At 37.3% G+C, this 20,658-nt stretch overlaps 1 protein-coding gene across 2 annotated transcripts in view; it reads right to left on the bottom strand.

The window, feature by feature from the left end:
- The window catches only part of Arap2 (ArfGAP with RhoGAP domain, ankyrin repeat and PH domain 2), a 159,368-nt gene that overhangs the window by 86,779 nt on the left and 51,931 nt on the right, over window positions 1–20,658 (bottom strand). For both annotated transcript variants that reach the window (XM_036201451.1, XM_036201452.1), the window contains exons 8-10: window positions 19,619–19,797; window positions 5,645–5,760; window positions 3,446–3,645 (exon numbers count right to left, since the gene is read on the bottom strand). In XM_036201451.1, coding sequence (XP_036057344.1) covers window positions 3,446–3,645; window positions 5,645–5,760; window positions 19,619–19,797 — 495 coding nt within the window. The remainder of the gene's footprint in view (window positions 1–3,445; window positions 3,646–5,644; window positions 5,761–19,618; window positions 19,798–20,658) is intronic.

The raw sequence follows: 20,658 nt of genomic DNA, 5'->3' as shown, positions 1-20,658 counted from the left end.
GACCTAAACTCAATCCCAAGAAACTACATAAAAACAGCTAGGCATGGTGGTGTGTACTTGTAATCCCAACACTGGGGAAGTAGTGGATCCTTTGGGTTTGATACCCAATCAGCCTAGATAATTTCTATGTTAGTGAGAGAACTTTTCTCACAAAATTAACTAGCTAATGAACTAAGTAAATAAATAAATGTGGATGTTACCTGGGGAACAACACTGAAGGTTGTCCCCCAACATCCACATGAATGCATATACATGTGGCATATATGTGTGCACCAGCTTAAATACAAGCATGCACATAAAATGTGAAAGGTATGTATGCATGTATATATGTGTATACATAACATCAATTTAAAGCATCCCAGTACCTAGTCTCCTAACTGCCCAAAACACTTAGATTATTTATGGTGGTAATACAAAATCAAAAGCATAACCAACCAAAATGGGTAACATTTATTAGCTTTGCCACAATCGTGTATTACCATAAAACTATACTTCAAAAATAATATACATGTATGTATATACATATGTAAGTGCATAGTTCTGCACGTGTGTGTGTGTGTGTGTGTGTGTGTGTGTAAACAGCCTGGGATTACCAAACTTTTTCCCCCTTGGCAGTATGGGGATGAGCATATGCCTTTGTAGCTGCTAGAAATGTTCTAATTCTGAGCTATTTTTATAAACAAGGAAAACCTTTATGTTCCGTTAAATCTCCTGCATGTGAATACAGCTACCAATACCACACAATAAAATACTGACACTTGTACTAAAAATGAACATAGAGACCCAATGTTGATATCCTATGCTACTGCTTCCTGTGATGAGAGGAAGCAGAGAATTAAATCACGTACCGTATGAATCCACTCTCAGACACAACTGATATACAAGTATGTGACTAAAATGAAAAGTAAGCTAAAATGAAAAACATTTATGTAAGAATTTTCATTGACCTTAAGGATGGACACTTTGCCTAAAAACTGTTAAGATTCTGCACTTTGTAGTATACTAAATCAGAGGCTCTTTTCCTTCTTTATTGAAGAGGTAAAGATACCTTAGGGCACAAAGTCCCAAAGCAGGAGTTCACATTGCGTTGCACTTTTAATTATGACCTTAAAGCAACATTAGAAGCCTGTGAGTTGCAGAAGGAGATGATAAAGCAGTCTATGTAAGAACAGATAAGCTCAAAGAACCTGAGAGATGGCTTACCAGTTAAGAAAATTGGCTGCTCTTCCAGAGGACCAGGGTTCAATTCTCAGAACCCATAGTGTAGCTGACAATCATCCATAATTATAGTTTCAAGGGACCCTATGAACTTTTCTGGCCTACATGGGTACCAGGCACACACCATGACCACAGCTATGGTTGCAGGCAAAATACTAACACTGATAAAAATTTTAAAATGGAATATATGAGCTCTAATGGAGAAAGGGGACAGTGCAGAAACAGAAATGTCAGTGAGATGACATGGGCTTTAAGGAAAGCATATGGCTTTAGGGTGTCTCTTTCATTTTAGATCTGAGTGTAAGGTAGGCAGTACAACTTCTCACCAGTAAGGACAAGGATGATAATATGCAGGCTTATACACTAGGCTAGAGGCAGCAATGATGGCGCTACTTCTGATGTGCTATTTTTCAAGTGTCGTTGGAAAACTGAACTGAGATTCTCATAAGGGTAGAAAAATCATCTTCTTAATGAGCACTCAGTACAAATGATAAGCAACACTGATACAAGGAATGAGAATTGAAAACAGAGCCCAAGGCACACATGTACTTCAGCAGCATGGATGACAACTACTAAGAAAGCAAGACAGCATGGCTTACTGAAGTGGAGGGGACAAACATCAAATACAGGCATACTAGCCATAGATCTCAAACATTACAGAGAAAACAAACAAGATAGGAATGGAGACTGACAGGCAAAATACACTGGTAAGAATACTATAAATACTTGTACTGAACTGAGAGAAACAAAGGCTGGGTACAAAATGCTGAAGGAAAAGGAAGTTAAAGAAATGAAGAAAACCTGTGCTGGTCACTGTATAGTCAGGAAAGGCACTCAAGTTTGAAAAGGGAAAATGCACAGAGAGCAATGCAAAGAAGGGACTGAAGAGCTTAGGAAGATGCATGATAAGAAGGTAGACTGAGGCAAGTTTACATGATATAACAAGACACTAGTTTAAACACTCAAGAGACTAAGTAAGTGATGAACTGACCCTAGAGAGGGAGGAAAGAAATAGAACACAAGAGGAACAGGAAGAAGCAAAATAAAGCTCTCTCTCCTAATGAGATGGGAGAGAAGAGGAAGCAAAAAAAAACTGTAGAGAATCACAGGAGATTGATGTTTTCTGCTACTGTGATGTTAATTAAGTGGTCAAGAAAGCTACCTCAGTATCATAATAAATGGTACGGGACAGAGCTCCAGAAAGTGCCGAATCTTCTAGACACCATTGGAGTGGTGTTGCCCATTGTCTCTACTTCAGCTGAGTCAGAAGCTTCTTTCCTGTCCTGTCTCTGGGCCTGGTAGTCAACTCTAATCCTGTCCTTATCCTCTATTGTAGTAACAATTTCTGTGTCTGTTGAAAGAACTTTATGTCATATAGATCTCTACCTCTGCAAACCAGCATCAGAACAGCTGGCATTATTGGTAAATTCTATGTCTTTTTATGTTGGAGCTAGGGTATCTGTAGAGTAGGAGGCAAGGGGGGCAGGGAGTATGGGAGACTGAAGTTGGCTGTTTCTCCAAGTGCTCCTAAAGCATTTCATAGATAGAGTCCACTTCTATCTACTCCCTTGTATATAGATCAGGGCTCATAGATACACTGAGATATCCAGACAACCAAGTCTAAAGTCACAAGAAGGAAGGCATTTGTGGCAATAGCTCTTTTTGTAAGCATCAATTCTGTTGGGAAACACTCCAGTTCATATTCACACTATAGGAGATGTCAAATCCAACATACAAGGATAGAGCCTGAATATCTTCAATATAAAAAAATACACCTTAAAGAAATCATTAGACAAGGGGTTGGGGATTTAGTTCAGTGGTAGAGTGCTTGCCTAGCAAGCACAAGGCCCTGGGTTCAGTCCTCAGCTCCAGAAAGAAAGAAAAAAGAAGAAGAAAAGAAATGATTAGACTACTACTGAAAGTATTCATGCAAGCATGCAAACTTGTTCTGGATGTACTCTAAAACCAAAAAATTAAACATGTTATTTCAAAAAAAATCTATGCATGGACTAGTAAACCCTTACATAGTTAAAAATTAATTTTTATCAAACCCACATAGAACTGAATATAGAATTACATGACATTTCTAAATGATCTTCTTTTTAATAAACTTTATCCCATTTCACTTTTCACAAGTATTACCTAGGACACAGTGTGTTTGATAACAAACAACAGCCAGCGCCAACTTGCCACCAAGCAGGGATGAGCACAGCGCATCACTAATTACCTGCACACTTCTTACAAATGACAACACAGAGATTGATGGATGCCCAGTCAGGATCGGGGGCTCTACAATCCGCACAGCTCCTGTTGGATTCATTGAACCAAATCTTCTCAGCTACTTCATAATCAGAGAGAGTTTCTGCTATCGACTGCTGCACAGCTTCAATCCAGTCCTGTTTCTCTTTCTCAGACTCTGCTGTGAAGCTGGAACAATTAACATTTCTGCATTATTGATCTCCCTTATACAGGCCAATTAAGGAGGGTGTTCACTTTGCATATTCATTTCAGCCACAAATTAAATAGCTAAAATGATGCCTGCTGGGCAGCATTGGATTGTCTTTTTCTATTAAAAGTTATCTAATTTAACAAATCAGTTTCTTTTTCTTCTGATTTTTCCACACTGCTGATGGCCCTGCTCACAGATCTTTAACCAAAATTAGCACACTTATTATTTCTGATCAAGACATATAGGAGCTGCCTTGCTAGGTCAAAGCAAATGAGAGTCATGTCTCTGAAGCAGTGGATTATGTAACAATCAAAAAGAGACTGGCAGTGTTTCATGACTGCTGGAATATTTTGCCAGGAAAGTATGTCATCATAGTCTAAAACTAAAATTATCAAAAAAAACCCTCACCCACCAGAAATTGTGATTTTTTTCCAGATTTAAAAATGGAATTTTTTAATTAGAAGACTCTCCAGATGGCATTAAGAGACTGAGAAACAAGAAAAGTTTTAAATTGTTACTATTTTAAAGGATTTCTAACTCAATTTTAGCCAGCTCTGACACAGTCTTATTTCTTAGTACTGGCAAGATGGCACACAAAAAGTGATAAAATATTAAACAGCAATATTGCCCTTCAAGAAAGACTTATTGATTGTTTACTATAGGTAATATCCACATATGCCACTAATGACACACAACAAAACCCACTATAAGTTATTATCACATTATAATTTTTGTTCTATGAACTATAATGACTTAAAGTATAATGAAATTGGTAGTTGACTATTCTAAGCAGTCCATAAAATAAGTGGCTTATAGGAATTGTACTTTCTGAAGAACTCTTTGATTACATCATTCCTACAATACTAACAAATTCTTATTGATTTCAAGTTCTCCTAGAGGTCCTAGAGGTTAGTGACAGCCTGTTAAATGGAGGCTAGAATCTCACTCTCTCTCCCTCCCCTGCTCTGTGTTTGTGTGTGTGTGTGTGTGTGTGTGTGTGTGTGTGTGTAATGTGTATATGTGTATGTATGTGTGATATACAATGTGCTGATGGTGGAAACCAAGGCTTTGCACATGCTAGGCAAACACAATGCCACTTATCTACAATCTAAGCTCTAGATCTGCAAGTGTGAAAATAAAGCTTATTATTCTTTATTTGTTAATTTTAATCAAAATTGGAGCCCACAGACATATTTTGAGAAACAAAGTATGAGATACTCAAGAGTACCTCAGCAATAATTACATCATCCAAAACCTAGAACATTTGCCTCTGACTCACAAACAACCTGACCTGTGTCATTTGGGGCAAATTTATTAATGTAGTTGTACTCAACAAATTGCCCATGTCTATACTACACATTATACATGATTAACATATGTTAAGCACATTAAGTATTATTCATTGTCATAGTAATACAATTCCTCAAATATCATAATACATTTTATATATATATATATATATATATATATATATATATATATATATATATAAAGATGTTAAGATATTTGGATTAATAACTTTATGTGAGCCATTAAACCCAGAATGATTCTAAGCTGAGTCACTGGAAGAAATCACATTCAGCAACTATAATTAAAAGCCAATCTTAAAGTAGGATTCATTTGGTTAAGCTTAAAGAAAGTAAACACAACCTGAAGTCAATGCAACGCTATTTTATTTCTTCTATATGTGAAAGAGTTAACATATTCATTATGTTCAGCTTATAAACAAAGTACTGCAAAAAGTGGCAACTCAAGACTCATGAAGAAAATATCTTGGCTACTTGCATGGTTCTCCAAGCCACTTCCACAGTGACTTCCTCCATGCCTAGTAAGTTAGACAATGTGGATGAGGAAAGATGATTTTTACTGTTCTATGCAATGTAACATAACTGCCAGCATTATGAAATGAATTTCCAGGGCCTTTTCATAGTTGTAAAAACAAATACTCACACAAAAAAATGCTTTAAAATAGCTTACCTGAAACTCCTATAGGGAGTGATTATCTCAAAAGACTGTTTCACAGCTCGATCTACTTGCTTTACATTTGCAACATTCATAGGAATTATGGTAATGCCAAGTCCACTCTTAAAATCCTAGTATGGAGCAAAAATACAAAATCACTTTTGAAAACACAACCATAATGTCTTTTAAGTTCAGAAACTCCTCAAAACATTGCTACATATGTGTATGGAGTTAAACAGAGTCAACTAGAAAAGGAAAAGGCCAGCTCTTCTTGCAGTAGGCAGTCCTTTCCAGTATATACTAACACTGCGTAAGCATGAGCTAAATTGACAAGGCCATGGATACATGTGCCTTGTTTTGAACAGTAGGCACTATATTTACATGTATCAAATCAACTAAAGAAACTAGAAAATAAAGAACCTTTGTCATGTTCCAAATATTTATTTGCTAGAAAATCCAAAAGAGCATTATGAAGTCAGAATAAATACCCTTAATATGAGAAGGTAGCAAAGTGAGACTCAAAGGGAGAGTTACAAGTGATATGCATCTAGCATTGTATGATGGAAAGAAACTAAATATGTAACTGTTGGGTTTTGCTTAATCTCGTTACGTTGTCCCTGCTGTGGAAATGTGTTCCTCCTCATTTATATCCAAAGACATTGTTGTTTTATCATTTGTACAGGTTTACATTGCCAATATTCCAATCAGACTCTTAAAAACCTCCTCCAGTGCCACTGTAATATGAAAACTACGCTTTGTTCACCATTGATAGAAACTGAGTTCACAGTGCCCCATTGAAAATTAAAAAATAGGAGAGCCCATCCTAAAAGCAACAATGTTGGCAATATGCTGCATAATCCTATGGACCTGGTAACTTAGCAATAAATATGCTCAATATTTTTCACAATCACCACCTCAAGAAAGAAATTATCTATGTAAATAGATTCAGATTAAATGTTCCTGGAGCTACTAAATTATGATAATAAAAACATATCCATACTAAAGGAAAATCCAAAAATACTGTTCCATTTTCAATAAGAACACTTAACAAAGACAAATTTAGAAAAATTAATAAAAAGAAAAAATAATTCAAATGCCCTTTTGTATTATAACCATTGCATGGGGAGGGAGAGTACTATGCATTTCTGTTACGCATTGGCTATATATCCCATTTTTGATCTATGCAATATAAAATGCTACATCTGAGGACATACCAATACCTATTATAAGAAAACCTTTCACCCCTTACCTTTCAATATTGGCTAGCAATGTCATCTAGAAATAAAGAGGTCATTACTGAGCACGGATGGTAAAAACATCTGGTCCTGTCCACATCAGTGCTTCTCTGCTCTCACCAGAGTTCAGCTCAAGAATTCACTGTCTCTTAACTTTCCTGTAGGTCTTTGTGGTTTTGCAACTAATGCATTCTTAGTTGATAAAATTACAAAACAAATTTAGAACCAAATTTCCCATATGTATGAACGTATGTATGAGCCATCAGTCATAATTGTGTAAAGGCACTTATTATTGATATTATCATTCATATAGGTTGATATTTTGGATATATTTATTTGTGGTCTGTGCATGCATGTTTTTTATGCATGGAGGGAGGTCAGAGAAGGTTGCCAGGTGATCTGCTCTATCACTCTTCACCTTATTCTCTTCAGACAACGTCTCTCACTGAACCTAGAGACAAGCTGGTGTCATTGAAAGCCCATCAATTTTCCTGTGCCATTCTCCATCGTGCTGGAATTACATTAACATGTGTGGACATGCCTGGCTGGCATCACAGGCACATGTGTGGGCATGCCTGGCTATAATATTTGCCCTAGGAGTCTAACACAGGTCTTCATGCTAGCCCAGCAAGTGTTCCTACACACTGAGCCATCTCTCCAGCCCTATTTGTTATTTTTCAATGTGAAGGTTTATAGATAAAATCAGGAAAATGATGTATTTAGAAAATAAATCAATAAAATGTTACATTTTCTGGTAGAATAATAAATGACTCACAGTGTTAGGGTAGAAAGATAGAATTTGAGAATAAAGAATATAACATTATACTATAATCTCAAAAGCATTAAAAATAATATAAAAGCAAAAACACAATAAAATATTGATGATTGTGAAATAATTAAAATGGGAGTATGATCCATTTCCATTTTGTACAGTTAGCTTTGGATGACAAGCAGCATACCAAGTGAAAACGGACATCAAACTCTTCTAAGCAGTCATGTTTTAATACTTTTCCACATATCAGCTCAGGTCTGACTTTATTTTGTAAATTAAAATACCAATTCCTAATTATCCATATAAATGTCCCTGTTGGATAATACAACTGCTGGATAAACTCCCAAAGTTGTGTGCCTCGAAACTTAAGCCTTCTTTTATAAATGAGAAAGTAAGATGAGATTAGCAAAATGAGGTACCTGTCTAAACTTGATAGGGGGATAAACTCTAGATAAAACAGCGTGCCTACACTGAATGGCCTTCTAACAATTTTCTACAATGAGGCTTGTAACAGGAGAAGGATATCATGCCACTCCATAGCATTCTGTGAGATGCGTGGCCTGCAAGTATTGTGTGATCCTAAGGGCAGAGACTCATCATGCTTTGACCATCAGACTAACAGATGGTGGGAATGACAACCTGTTATGGAAACTGATGAGACTCATCATGGTTCCTGCCTGGATGGATGGCCCCTCATCTCTACAAAGGAGTCCTAAAATCGCTGTATCTAAAGCTGTAACTCCTGGTAAAGTGAGGGTCGACTCAGCACTCCAAATTTCTCCCCAGCAAGACGAAGATGATATTTTCTTATCATGGAAAACTGTAACCCATTTGTCAACTGTCTGCCATGGCCATATGGTTCTGAGTAATTAGAGGATGCACACAGCTCACTAGCACCAATTGACTGTAAAATACAGATCACAGTCACAAAATAAATGTCAGTGCTCTTGAGAGTGATTAAATGTGAAACAACTGCATTTCTTATTAAGAATACTTTGGTGATATTTAGCCCCCTTTCAGACTATTAGAACACATCAAGACTCTGTCCCATTTCTGGGTATTTGACAACATTTTCTGTGTTCATCTTGCACATCCTGAGTATTAACATCATGAAAAAAAAGTGCAGAACCATAAAAGTCTTTAATTAAGAAAGAAAACTCTAATCTAAGGTTTTCAAAGTGCCACTGAATCTCAGAGTGAAACTGCTAACAGAATTTAGACAACATTGAGTCTAGACTGTCTAGACACGAGGACCCAAACACTTCCCTCTGCCTTCTGTAGAGTGAAATACAGAGTGCGATCAAATATAAAAAACCATTAAGACCACTAGTTACAAATGAGCATACGAACACAATAGAATTCCGTTGCTATTTGTCCTCGGCTCTGGTCCTGTGTAGAGCTGAAAAAAAAATCTTGCTGTAGCCATGCTCATTTAAATCACTGTCTAGTGTTCAGGAGTTTACAAATGGCTATGCACTGAAATGGTCTGAAAAATTTTGAAGTTGGCAGCATGCATCCTACTAGTTTTTCAAAGCAGGGAAACTCATCCTGGAAAAAGCTGTATTCATTTAGGACCTGAAGTATACAAGAAATTTTCCTAGGACTTATATAGTAGGACTTACAAAAAGTATTAGACTACAAGGTGCACGAAGCATATGGTCCAAGGAAAGATGACAGCAAGTTGTAACATGCAGTGAAAGAGAATGCTTGGTTGTAGGTTAAGTACCTCTACCAACTTACAGACAACAAATATGAGATTCGTGTTTATAAAAAGTTTTTTTTCCCAAAAGAGGTGATATCAGTCAAATGACACCACCAAGACAAACTAATGTTCAGACTTATCTTCTTCAGCATCATTTTGAAGAGGAGCAAGTTCACATAGTTAAAAGAAGTTCAGAAGAATGTTCAATTGCACTCAGTGGCATGCAAGTCTAGTTAACTCTCATTAACCCTTTCTCTTTTATCTATCACTTCCATCTGAAGCCAATGGAGTGCAACACCTAAAGTTAATTGCAAGAAGTACTTATTCTAAAGTAACAAGCTGACATGATTTTTAAAAATAAAATAAAATGTAAGTGTTAAATGTCCAAAGAGGAGTGGATGGGGTGGGGACAAGGTGGGGGGTAAGTGGGAGAAGGGGAGGGAGGGGAAATTGTGGTTGTTATGTAAAATGGAAAAAACTTTTAAATAAAAAAAAAGAAAGAAAGAAATTAAATTATATTGCTCAGTGTAGGGGGACCAGCGCTGACCTGTCAAAGGGTTCTTGAATGGAGGAGTGAGGAGGTAGAAATAATAGGAAGAAATATAGATTTAGATGAAGAAAAAGAGATAGAAGACACAGGATAGCTTTAGGAGGGCTCTGGGTCAACACCACAGACAACTGGGGTTTATTCCTGATAAGCATTTTATACATCAACAAGGGGAGGGGCAAAAGACCTCCCTCTTTCAAGATCAAGCTATAAAGAACCAACAAGTGTAGAACCTTCAAAGCATGTGGTAAGCAAGCCTTTGGTCAAATCATCCTATTATGCAGCCATGCTGAGCAAAGCAAGCTCAGATTTTCTGACCTTGAATAAGGCCTTACTAAGGAACCTCTGGGGGCCCTCACAACCCAGTGACTACAGTATGGTTGTGAGTTTTATTTTCAGTCTTAAAAATAAGTGAAAAGCAAAAGAAGTCAAACTTTCAATCCTTAAAAGGCTGTCAATGGAATAAAACTGGTAGAGGTACTATACTATGAAAGGCAAAGGGCTAGGGAGGGCTTGTAAAGTAAGCAATGTTCTATATTTATTTTCTGTGGCCAACACATAATTTCAGAAAGCTGAAAATCACCACTAGCAATAAGGATGTGTGTGTTGCTTAGAAGATTCCAGATTCTGCAACTATATAAATACCTTGGCACTGACAGACTCAAGGAACAAACCTGGCCAGGTAAGCACTAGCAAGCTGCCTATCTAGACCTCAACCACATCATTTGCAAATAAAGTCACTCTACCTTAAAGTATTATTGTAAGAATTAATTGAGATAATATATGTTCAGACAACTCTTTCACTTAAAAGTTTTACAGGCAGAATTTGTTATTCATAAAATACTCCATTTCATCAGTAATCACAGAATTACTCTGTACTAAATATTCAGAAAGAATTTATCACAAATATTGACCAAGATACTGAAATGAGTCATTTATACAAATTTATTCAATGAGAGTAATTCTGAATTGCTAAAACCATAAGGCGTCAGAGCAAAATGAAATGCTGATCCCTAAAGAGAGAAATTAAAGCAGAGTTTGTTAACCCCAAATCTGCTGAAATCTCAACCTACTTTTATAAATAGTGAATATTAGGTTTTCCCTGCCAGGATTTTAAGAACTTGGTGCTTAAACATTTGTTGAAAACAGATGTGGCATTGTATGACATTGGCACCAGACTTCTAGGAAACACCAGATGCAGAGCTTGGCCAGAGAGAGAACCCAGAGAATGTGAGGTCACCACCTACATCCTGTGGCTTCATTCTGTGCCATACAAACCAAGCCTTCAGAGGCCTATTTAAATTCTATTAGTACTCCATCCCCATGCCAAAGCATCAAGGGACTTTACATGAGGAGGAAGAGGCTCTTTTTATACTCTGATTTGAAGACATTTAACCAAATGATTTATGTAGTTAAAACCCCAGTGCCACAATCAGCATCAAATGGATGCCCAACCCCACCAAGCAAGACATCTGGTTGTAATGAACAGGCTAATATTAGCATGATATTTTAAAAACTCATCAGAAGGAGATGGGAGACTATCAGGAAATCATAACAAATGGAAGCCAGTTTTCTTACATCTGCTTCATGACCATGTGCTGAAATTCTAATCAACAAAAATACCAGGAACAAACACAATACAATACACCTATTTCAAAAGTATGACTATACTTGATTATTGCACTGGGTGTGGTGGTGTACATCTCCCAGTACATGGGAGGCTGAGGCAGGAGGACTGCCACAAGTTTAAGGCCAGGATGGGATACACAATGAGTTTGAGAGGAACCACAACTACTTAGTAAGGATTTGTCTCAAAAGACCACACACAGAGACAGAAAAAGTATGACATTTAGACATACTGGATTGTTATCTACATTTTTCCAGGTAAATGGTTTAGAAAATAATTTATCAAGAAAACAAAGGACCTGTGTACTTTTAAGCTTATTAAAAATGCTTTAGTTACATTATGCACAAAATTTCTACATAATAACATAAACAAATAAAATGTAACCAAATGATGAAAATAAGTCATGAAGTTTAATTTTGTTATTATATAAAGGGCTCAAAGGGATTGGGGGAAAATTATAATATAATACCAAAGAAGACAGAAAAATACAATGAGATTAATTCGAGCAAAACGTAAATTTAAAAGAAAAACTTTTTATAAAAAGACAAACTCTTAAGCCAAGGAGGTAACTATAAATAATGACAATTAATCCAATGACTTGATTCTAATTCAACAAGTTGATTCTACATGCTAACAGAGTAGAAGCTTCTTGCCTGGAACTCACAGTGAGAAATGAGACAATGAAAACAATATGCATTCTCACTAAGGCTTAGTAATACAAAAGCTCACAGCTCTTTGAAGGCTAAGGGGCTGGAGAGATGGCTCAGGGGCTAAAGGCACCTGCAGCTCTTGCTGTGGACCTTCTCAGGATTGGTTCCCTGCACCCATGTAGTGGAGCTCACAAGTGTCTACAACACCAGTTCCAGGAGATCCAACATCCTCTTCTGGCTTCTTCCCTGGTGTATACACACACACACACACACACACACACACACACACACACACACACACACCACACACAATAAATTACTTGATTAATTAATTAATCTTTAGAAATTACTTTTCAGGCCAGATGTTTTCAACCTGTGGGTCATGACCCCATTAGCAAATCTCTATCTCCAAAAAATATTTACACTTTGATTCATAACAGTAGCAAAATTATAGTAATGACAAAATTTATTTTATGGTTGAGGGTCACTAGAAATTGGGGAACTGCATTAAAGGGTCACAGTATTGAGAATGTTGAGAACCACTGCAGTAGATAGTATTTCATTTTTTAAAGATTTGTTTTATTTATGTGTGTGTGAGAGAGAAGTGTGGAGGGACAGAGAGAAGGACGGAGAGAAAGGGGTGGTGGGAAGAGCATGGCATGAATGCAGTCCGGAAGAGGGCATTGGATCCCCCAGGAGCTGGAGTTGTGCACTACCAGACTTGGCTTCTGGAAACCATCTCAGTCTCTCTAGAGCACATGGTCCTCTGGAAGAGAAGTACTTGCACTTAACAGCTGAGCCATCCTTCCAAACCCCAGTAGGCAACATTTTAAATGTAAAAGGCCCTCGGTGAGAAGTGCCAAAGGAATTCTGGCTTTGTTGTCCTGTCTATCTCTCTGTATGTCTGTGTGACTGTGAATGCCAGCCTCAGCTGTCAGTCTTCCACTTTCACCTGGTTTGAGACAAGGTCTCTTTACTGCATTTGTGTTCCACACCAGGCTACTTATCTCACACGTTTCCAAGGATTCTCTTGTCTTCACGTGCCATCTCCTTGTAGGAAAACTAGAATACTGATGCTCAGATTAAGTATTTTGTTCTTACACATGTTCTGGGGATTCAAACTATAGTTTTCTTGACTGCTTGCCAAGCTCTTTTGCCTACTGATTCATTTCCACAGTCCTTAAATGACTATAGGATTAAGTATTGAATTTACATCTACCCATGGGTTTGGGCAGACAGAGAAAGGGAGAGATAGACAGAGATGGAGAGAAAGGGAAGGAGAGATAGAGAACAAATTGACTTGATTTGACTGAGGCTAAAGTAAGAACGGGGAGATGCTTCAGTGGTTAAAAGAACCTGATATTCGGAGAGCATGAAGAACCCCGGGACACATGTAAATGCTAGCCTGCCTGTACCCCTGGTGCTAGTGCTAAGAATAGAGAGACAGGAGCTTTCCAGAGCAAGCTGGCTTGTGAGACAAGCTAAACTGGTGAGATCTTGGCTCAACTGAAAAACCCTATCTCAATTCATAAAGTCGAAAGGAACAAGGAAGACTCCTGATGTCAACCTCTGGTCTCCTCATGCATTCCACACACCTTTATACACACACACACACACACACACACACACACACACACACACACACACACACAAGCCACACACCACACATGTATGAACACATACATACCACACACATGAGAAAAAAAATGAAGGATAACAATGTTGCAAGATTCTCAGAAATTTCCTGGGGATATATGTTGCAGTGGTAGTCCCACCACAAACTAAGTTTTCAGATAGCAGAGGTCAGTCAGCTTTCCACAAGGGGAGCATGCCTCCATAAACCAGCAAGAAATGGAAAAGTGCCTGCTAAGTACTTCCTAAATAGACAGATGGATCTAGAAACATAATAATGACTATAGTATAACCTATACACATCCAATTACAGAAGTCCTTTTAAACAGAGTGGAAATGACAATATGAAAATGTTGTCACTATTATAATACACTGCAAGTATATAACATCCAAGCAGGAGTAGAGAAAATGTGCAAAAATTGCAACAGAAAGGGCATTTGAGATGGAACTAAATATGGAAGGGGTGACATTTAATTTATATGATGGGGGCAAAGCACTGTTTTGCAACAGAGTATTTAGGCAAAGAATTTTAGTGTTGTTATCCAAGATGTTGTTTGCCTCTCTAACAAAGATCTTCTCTAATTCTTCATCTCTTCCCCCTTTACTTTTCCATAGAGCCTAGCTGGAAAAAGAAAAACTAAAAACACCTCAGGCTATATTTAAGTCTCTACCGATCTCTCTGTTAGGCAGCCTGAGAGCCCCTCTGGGTTTCAGCTCCAACAGTGTACTAATGAAGTAAAAGTACACAAAGCAAAGGAAGAAGGGAGCCTTTGAACTGAGCAGCTAGGAAACCAGGAGCCCATGTTCAACACAGCCTGACGTCTATTATTCACTGAGTTAATACCAGTCAGAGAACACAATGCAGACGAATGGCAAGTCTGCCAGCCGGTTCACACCTACAGATGAACAGCAAGACTGCCAGCAGGCTCATACCACTGCTCCTAAGAATGAGAGGGAATTTCAAAAATCGTAAGAGTTTGTGGCAAAAGTGAGTTCATGGTGAATTTAAGTGAGAAAATGCATGTTCCTGTCTCAGTACTAGAGACACATTCAGGAACTAAAGGAAAGGATTGCCGATGATGTGCCTACAGGCAGGCTGGCACTGTGAGAGCATCTTCGGGGACCGGAAGGAAAGATCTGGAAACAACAATCTTCAAAGCAGAGTAACTTCTGGTCACACAAAGTGAAAGAAACCCATGGGATCGAGCAAATGAAAGCAATCTCGAATGGCTTTCCCTTTTCGTAAATTCTAGTGATGCAAATGAAATTTTTTAAACTCTTGGAAGAAGTCACTCTGTTAATACAATTCTAAATTAAGTGAAAGAATGCAGTAAGGCAAAATTTCAAGAGAGGCTGAACATTTTAAAGGCTTACACAAACTACTGACACTTCAGGAAGGGTGCAACAATGACAAAGCACAGGCTGTGGACTCCTTCAGAATTATGTGCAATGTTCTATGAGGAATCCTTCAAATTCTGGAACTATACTACAGTAATGATTTTCTTAATTTTTTCGAAAATGTTTGATGATTCCTACATCACTGTTTCAAGTTGTTCAAGTGAGCAAAGGTTATTATAAAATAAGATTAACAGGAAGAAAAAAGAAAAAGATACCATCCAGTGGTGAATAAGTGAATGAAAGGCACATTGCTATTAACACAGGTGAAGGAAGTTTTACACATTTTCCAGGATTTTCATTTCCCCTTTCGCTGGATGCCAATCGCTTTGGAAGAAAAGAAAGACAAAGAAAAAAATCTGAGCAGCATTTTATGGTGTGTGGTTTGGGAATCACATACTACTAAACCAAATGCATGAATGCTTATTGACCACACATCCCAAAAGGTAAGTCAACTCATCTGGAATAGGCCCAAAAAAATCTGAAATTTCAACAATGACTGCCTTGGAGACAGTGATCTCCCCCACTGCATGATGATGCCAGTTAAAGGGAATAACTGCATTACCAGAGAAGGTTAGTTACAGCAGAACAGGAATAAAAACCCCATGCTGCAACCTCCCAGGCCCATCATACCTATCATATGTGGTTAGGATAAATGTGATTTCTCTATAATGACCAACCCTCACCTCTATCCATTATGTTTACTCTCACTGGAATAATCAACAAATTAGTCAAACTATGTATTTATTGGTGGATAGAAAACAGAAGATAATTCTTGGGTTAGAGTGATGATATATGTCAATTTCTCTTTTAAGAAATGTGTTATGAGATTGCATGTACAATGAATTCACTGCTTATAAATAATAAAACAATTATGCTTTGATATGTAGCTATTATATAGATCCAACAAAAATTATGATATAAAAGTTCAAATATAAAAATCTCATACATTTAAATGAATGTTTGTTGCATAACCTTTGAAAATTACTGGTGTGTGTGTGTTGGTGTGTGTGTTTGTGTGCACATAAACATGTGTGTATGAAAGTATCAAACTTTTAGGGTTTTTTGTTTGTTTGTTTGAAACAGCATATCTCTGTGTAGCCCTGACTGACCTGGAACTTGCTCTGTAGACCAAGCTGACGTTGAACTCAGAGATCCTCTTGCCTCTGCCTCTGCCTCCCAAGTGCTGAGACTAAAGGTGTGTGTTACCACCACCTTGCTCAAATGTTTTGATTTTACATTAAAATGTATCCCCATCATTCAGTGCTTTCCTAAAGCAGGCCAATGCCCTCACATGGGTGAAGCCCTTTGTGTTGAGGGAAAAGATTTTCCTATCTCAGCAGGCCACAAGATTCTATGAGATCAGCAGTGAACAGCTTTCCTTGGGAGAATAAGGCAGTCACCAAAATGGAAACCCATCAAGAGCTAGAATGGCACTATTGGGACCAAAACATCTATGGTTTGCTCAACTTATCCACTAGTCAAGTTGATTCTATGTACTATCATGCAAACACCACACACTCATATGTACACGCGCGTGCACACACACGCGTATATACTCTAAATTTTATCTTTAAAGATAAAGTATAAGCACCTCAGTGTATAGGAGGAAAAAACTGAATAAATGTACATTAAAATACGTTTACTTATCTAAAGATAATGTGTACTCCAGCTTTACTGCTTTAAAAAAATAATAATTTTGTCATTACTTGTATAAATGGAAGTATTTCTAGTTCGCTGCTTTATTTGATGCCCTGTGTTTTAGACCTGTCCATATGCCTACCCACAGAATACAGCATTGAGACAGATACAGTGGCACAGGACTGTAATCTCAACACTTGGGAGGTAGAGGCAGGAGGACCAAAAGTTCAAGGTCATTGGCTACAAGAGATCCTGTCTCAAAAAAAGCAAAGCAAACAAATAAACAGGCAGCAAAAGCACTAAGTTTATTGCCTGTAATTGCTCTTGACTGGCATTTCACCCTTGCGAACAAAACTGCCCTGCTAGATAAGCACACACCTTTGAGAGTGCACAGTCTGATACAACACTAACTGAGTACATGCCCTGAAACCCCTAGGCAATGATATTAGTCACAAAACTAATTCTTGCCTATTTCTAAAAGACAAGAACTGAGAAAGGATATTATCCAAGCCTTTAGTAAGAAGACAAGCATAGTGTTAGAAAATTCTAGTTTTAAATTAAGTTTGGCATGGAAGATGAAAACTCTTAGCCCTGTACAAACTATGTAAACCTCAATTTATTCATCTTTAACTCACAAATGAGAGGATCTTCTTCCTATAATTATAGGAGAGATTAAAAATGAGTATTTATAAATTAATTAGCATAGTACCTGGCACTCAACCAGTGGCAAGCATTTTAGATTTTGCTCTCAACTATCATTACTAAAGCAATGATTTCATATAAAAAACTGATTTCTCCCAAAGGGTTAATAAAACTCAAAAAACATATTACTGCTAGAAAAATAACACAAACTCAGATAATCTAGCTAATGTGAGCAATGAAACAAATAATAGGAATTGTATTGAGTCTGTGGAAGTAAAAAATGAATTCCTGAATTTGACAGAGTACTGCAATGCAGATACATGCAAATTATGAATTTTTAGCCTGAATTCCAATGAGAAAAGTTTTAATCACCTAACTTCAGAGACTTCATATAAATTGTTAAGCTGTATGTCACTACCTTTTAGGAATACACTAAACATTCACATTAGCAGTTTGCCTGTGTTACTCAATGATGTCTTCCACAACTAATTGGCTAAGTTATCCTCCCCCCAAAAATAATAATGAATACATTCATACTGAAGTTTGAGACTGCCTCACCTAAGTGATGTGATATAGTTTCAGTTTGTAACTATTGCTTGTGTTGAGTCGATGACCGTCTTTGATAGGAAAAGAGTCCATGTCTATATCTTATTATAGTCCATTATAAAATGAATTCATGTTAGATTAGACAATCAAAATACACTCTTTCATCCTCAATAAAAATTAATCACCTAAAGAGGAAGAATTTTCTTTCATATATAAAAGTCTGAAATATAACTGTAAGTATATAACTACAAAATCAAGTGTAAAGCTTACATAACATAAAAAAAGTTTAATTATCCACAAGCCTCCACAAAAATTTTAAGCTCTCTCTTTAGTGTTTTCCCATTAACCAAATTCAATAACCTAACAGTTAAAGCCCATATATGTATGTATATGTGACATGTGTATATTAGTAGATGTTTTTATCTATATGATTGTAAATATATACCTACATGTCTCTATACCCACCTCTCTTTTAATGTGGCTCTACTACCAAAGCAGTTTCATGACAAATAGAATATCTGTTCAAAGAAAAATAAAGACAATAAAACCTAGTGTGGTGGTTTCAAAGAGAGATGTCCCCCACAGGCTCAGATTCTTGAATACTTGTTCTTCAGTTAGCAGCATTGCTTGAGGGAGGTATCAGAGGTGTGACATTTATGGAGGAAGTATGTCATTGTGGTTTGAGAGCTTTCATCCTTGTAATTCACTCTCTCTGATTTGTGCTCATGCTTATGGTTCAAGATAAGTGCTCTCAGCTTCCTATTCTGACCGCTATGCCTCCCTGCCATGATGAATTCTTGTAATGATATTTTGTTTGTGCTCTAACAAATACAGCTTGCCAGCAGATCAGAGTATGGGGTTAGCCACTAGTTAACCAAAGGACCCAGGCAGTGTTGGCACACATCTTTAATCCCAGCAATAGGAAGGTAGAGACAGGAAGTGATATGCCTGGGCAGAGAGAGAAATATAAGGTGGGAGGAGACAGGAGCTCAGCCCTTTCAGGCTGAGAAGTTAGCAAGGCAAGAGGTAGCTGCAGCTTGCTCCTTTGTCTCTCTGAATTTTCAGCATTTACCCCAAAATATGGCTCTGGGTTTTTATTATAAAGACCAATTAGGAATTCTGCTACAGATTCGTATTTATTCTAGAACCTTAAGATAAAATCAATTCCTTCTTCCATAGATTGCCTTGATCATGGTGTTTTTATAACAACAGAAAAGTAACTAATACTCCTGGTTACTTGTTCATGTCTTCTAATTTCTATCACAAAGATAAAGAATTAGTCCCATTCAACAATATCTGTACTTATTCCCAATTATTCTCTGACAGCTATATTTTCTTCAACTAAGGTATACATTTCAAAAATTCTTTCCAACAATGCTGCTTCCTCAGTCCATTAAAAAAAAAAAGGTGGCATGCAACCTCAGGTCTGATGGAAATACTTTTCCGATACAAAGCATTCAACCAGATTTTCTTTGTTATTGTTATTGGAGTATTTAAAGCAACAGCAAAACTATAAATAAAAACTTAAGCAGCTCTCAAAAGCTGAACAAGGTTGCTATCACCAAAGAACAGTAATTACAATTAATGTAACAAAGCTCACCTGCTCATTTTTGCAAAGCCACACACTGTTTCCCCTTAATACAGTAAAGATTTTGGCTTTGTAGCCTCTCAAATCAAGATATCCACATTTCTCAGGTGCCGTAGCTGCTTGCAACTGTGAAGTAAGGGATGGTGACTTCAGTGCACTCAATAATATGCTGACCCAATCATTTCTCTCTTCTGAAATTAGAGGAGAAAACATATAAGACATATGGAAACATCAACATGAGATCCTCTTGTTTTAAAGTAAGTAACATACAAGTTATTTGCCACAACCACAGCCTAAATTCCACTGTCTGCAGAAGCAAGAGTTCAAATTTAACAGAACCCAAAAGACTCTTGAGCCAGCACAATGAGTGTCTTCTAGGATCATACAAGAAATACCACATTGCTGGCTCTATTCCATCCCCAAAGAAGGCTCAGCATTTGTTCAAAGAACTCCAGGAGATTTATAACCTTATCCACGTCTGAGAAACACTTTTAGATGATTAAGGAGATTGGGTTTTCTCTTTGCCACAGTTTTGCAATGAAATATTTCTATTAGGGTTCTGTTTTGAGCTTTTGGCCCCACAGTTGGTGGGACTATTTTGGAAAGTTATGCAAAGTGAATGAGAGGGTCAGAGATAGAAGAAGTAGCTACCCATGGAAAAGTACATTTATTCCTCTCAGCTTTTTCTCTGGAAGTAGGTAAAGAACCTTCTATTTTACATCCTCTCCTAGCCAGATCTTCTCAAGAACCAGAGGCTAAGTTGCCAGGTGGTACTATGTTCTCTGAAACCATGAGCCAATATAACTCTTTTTTACCTTAAGTTATCTGTCAGGTTACTTTGTCAGAGCTACATAAAAATAATGAGTACAGAAAAAAAACAGCATCAGTACTCAACTGGTAGAAGAAATAGGGAAATAGTCAGAAAATAATGCTCTTTAACTCAGCTGGAAAAGTAAAACATGGTCTTCACATTCCCTCCATACAAGCCAAGTGACCTTCAATTATGTACCACATACTCTATTGAATATAGAAATGTGATATAGTCTCCAAAG

The sequence above is a fragment of the Onychomys torridus genome, chromosome 10 (assembly GCF_903995425.1).
Source record: "Onychomys torridus chromosome 10, mOncTor1.1, whole genome shotgun sequence".
Taxonomy (NCBI): Eukaryota; Metazoa; Chordata; class Mammalia; order Rodentia; family Cricetidae; genus Onychomys; species Onychomys torridus.
The sequence above is the reverse complement of the archived record's forward strand: the minus strand, read 5'-3'. Positions and strand labels throughout refer to the sequence as shown.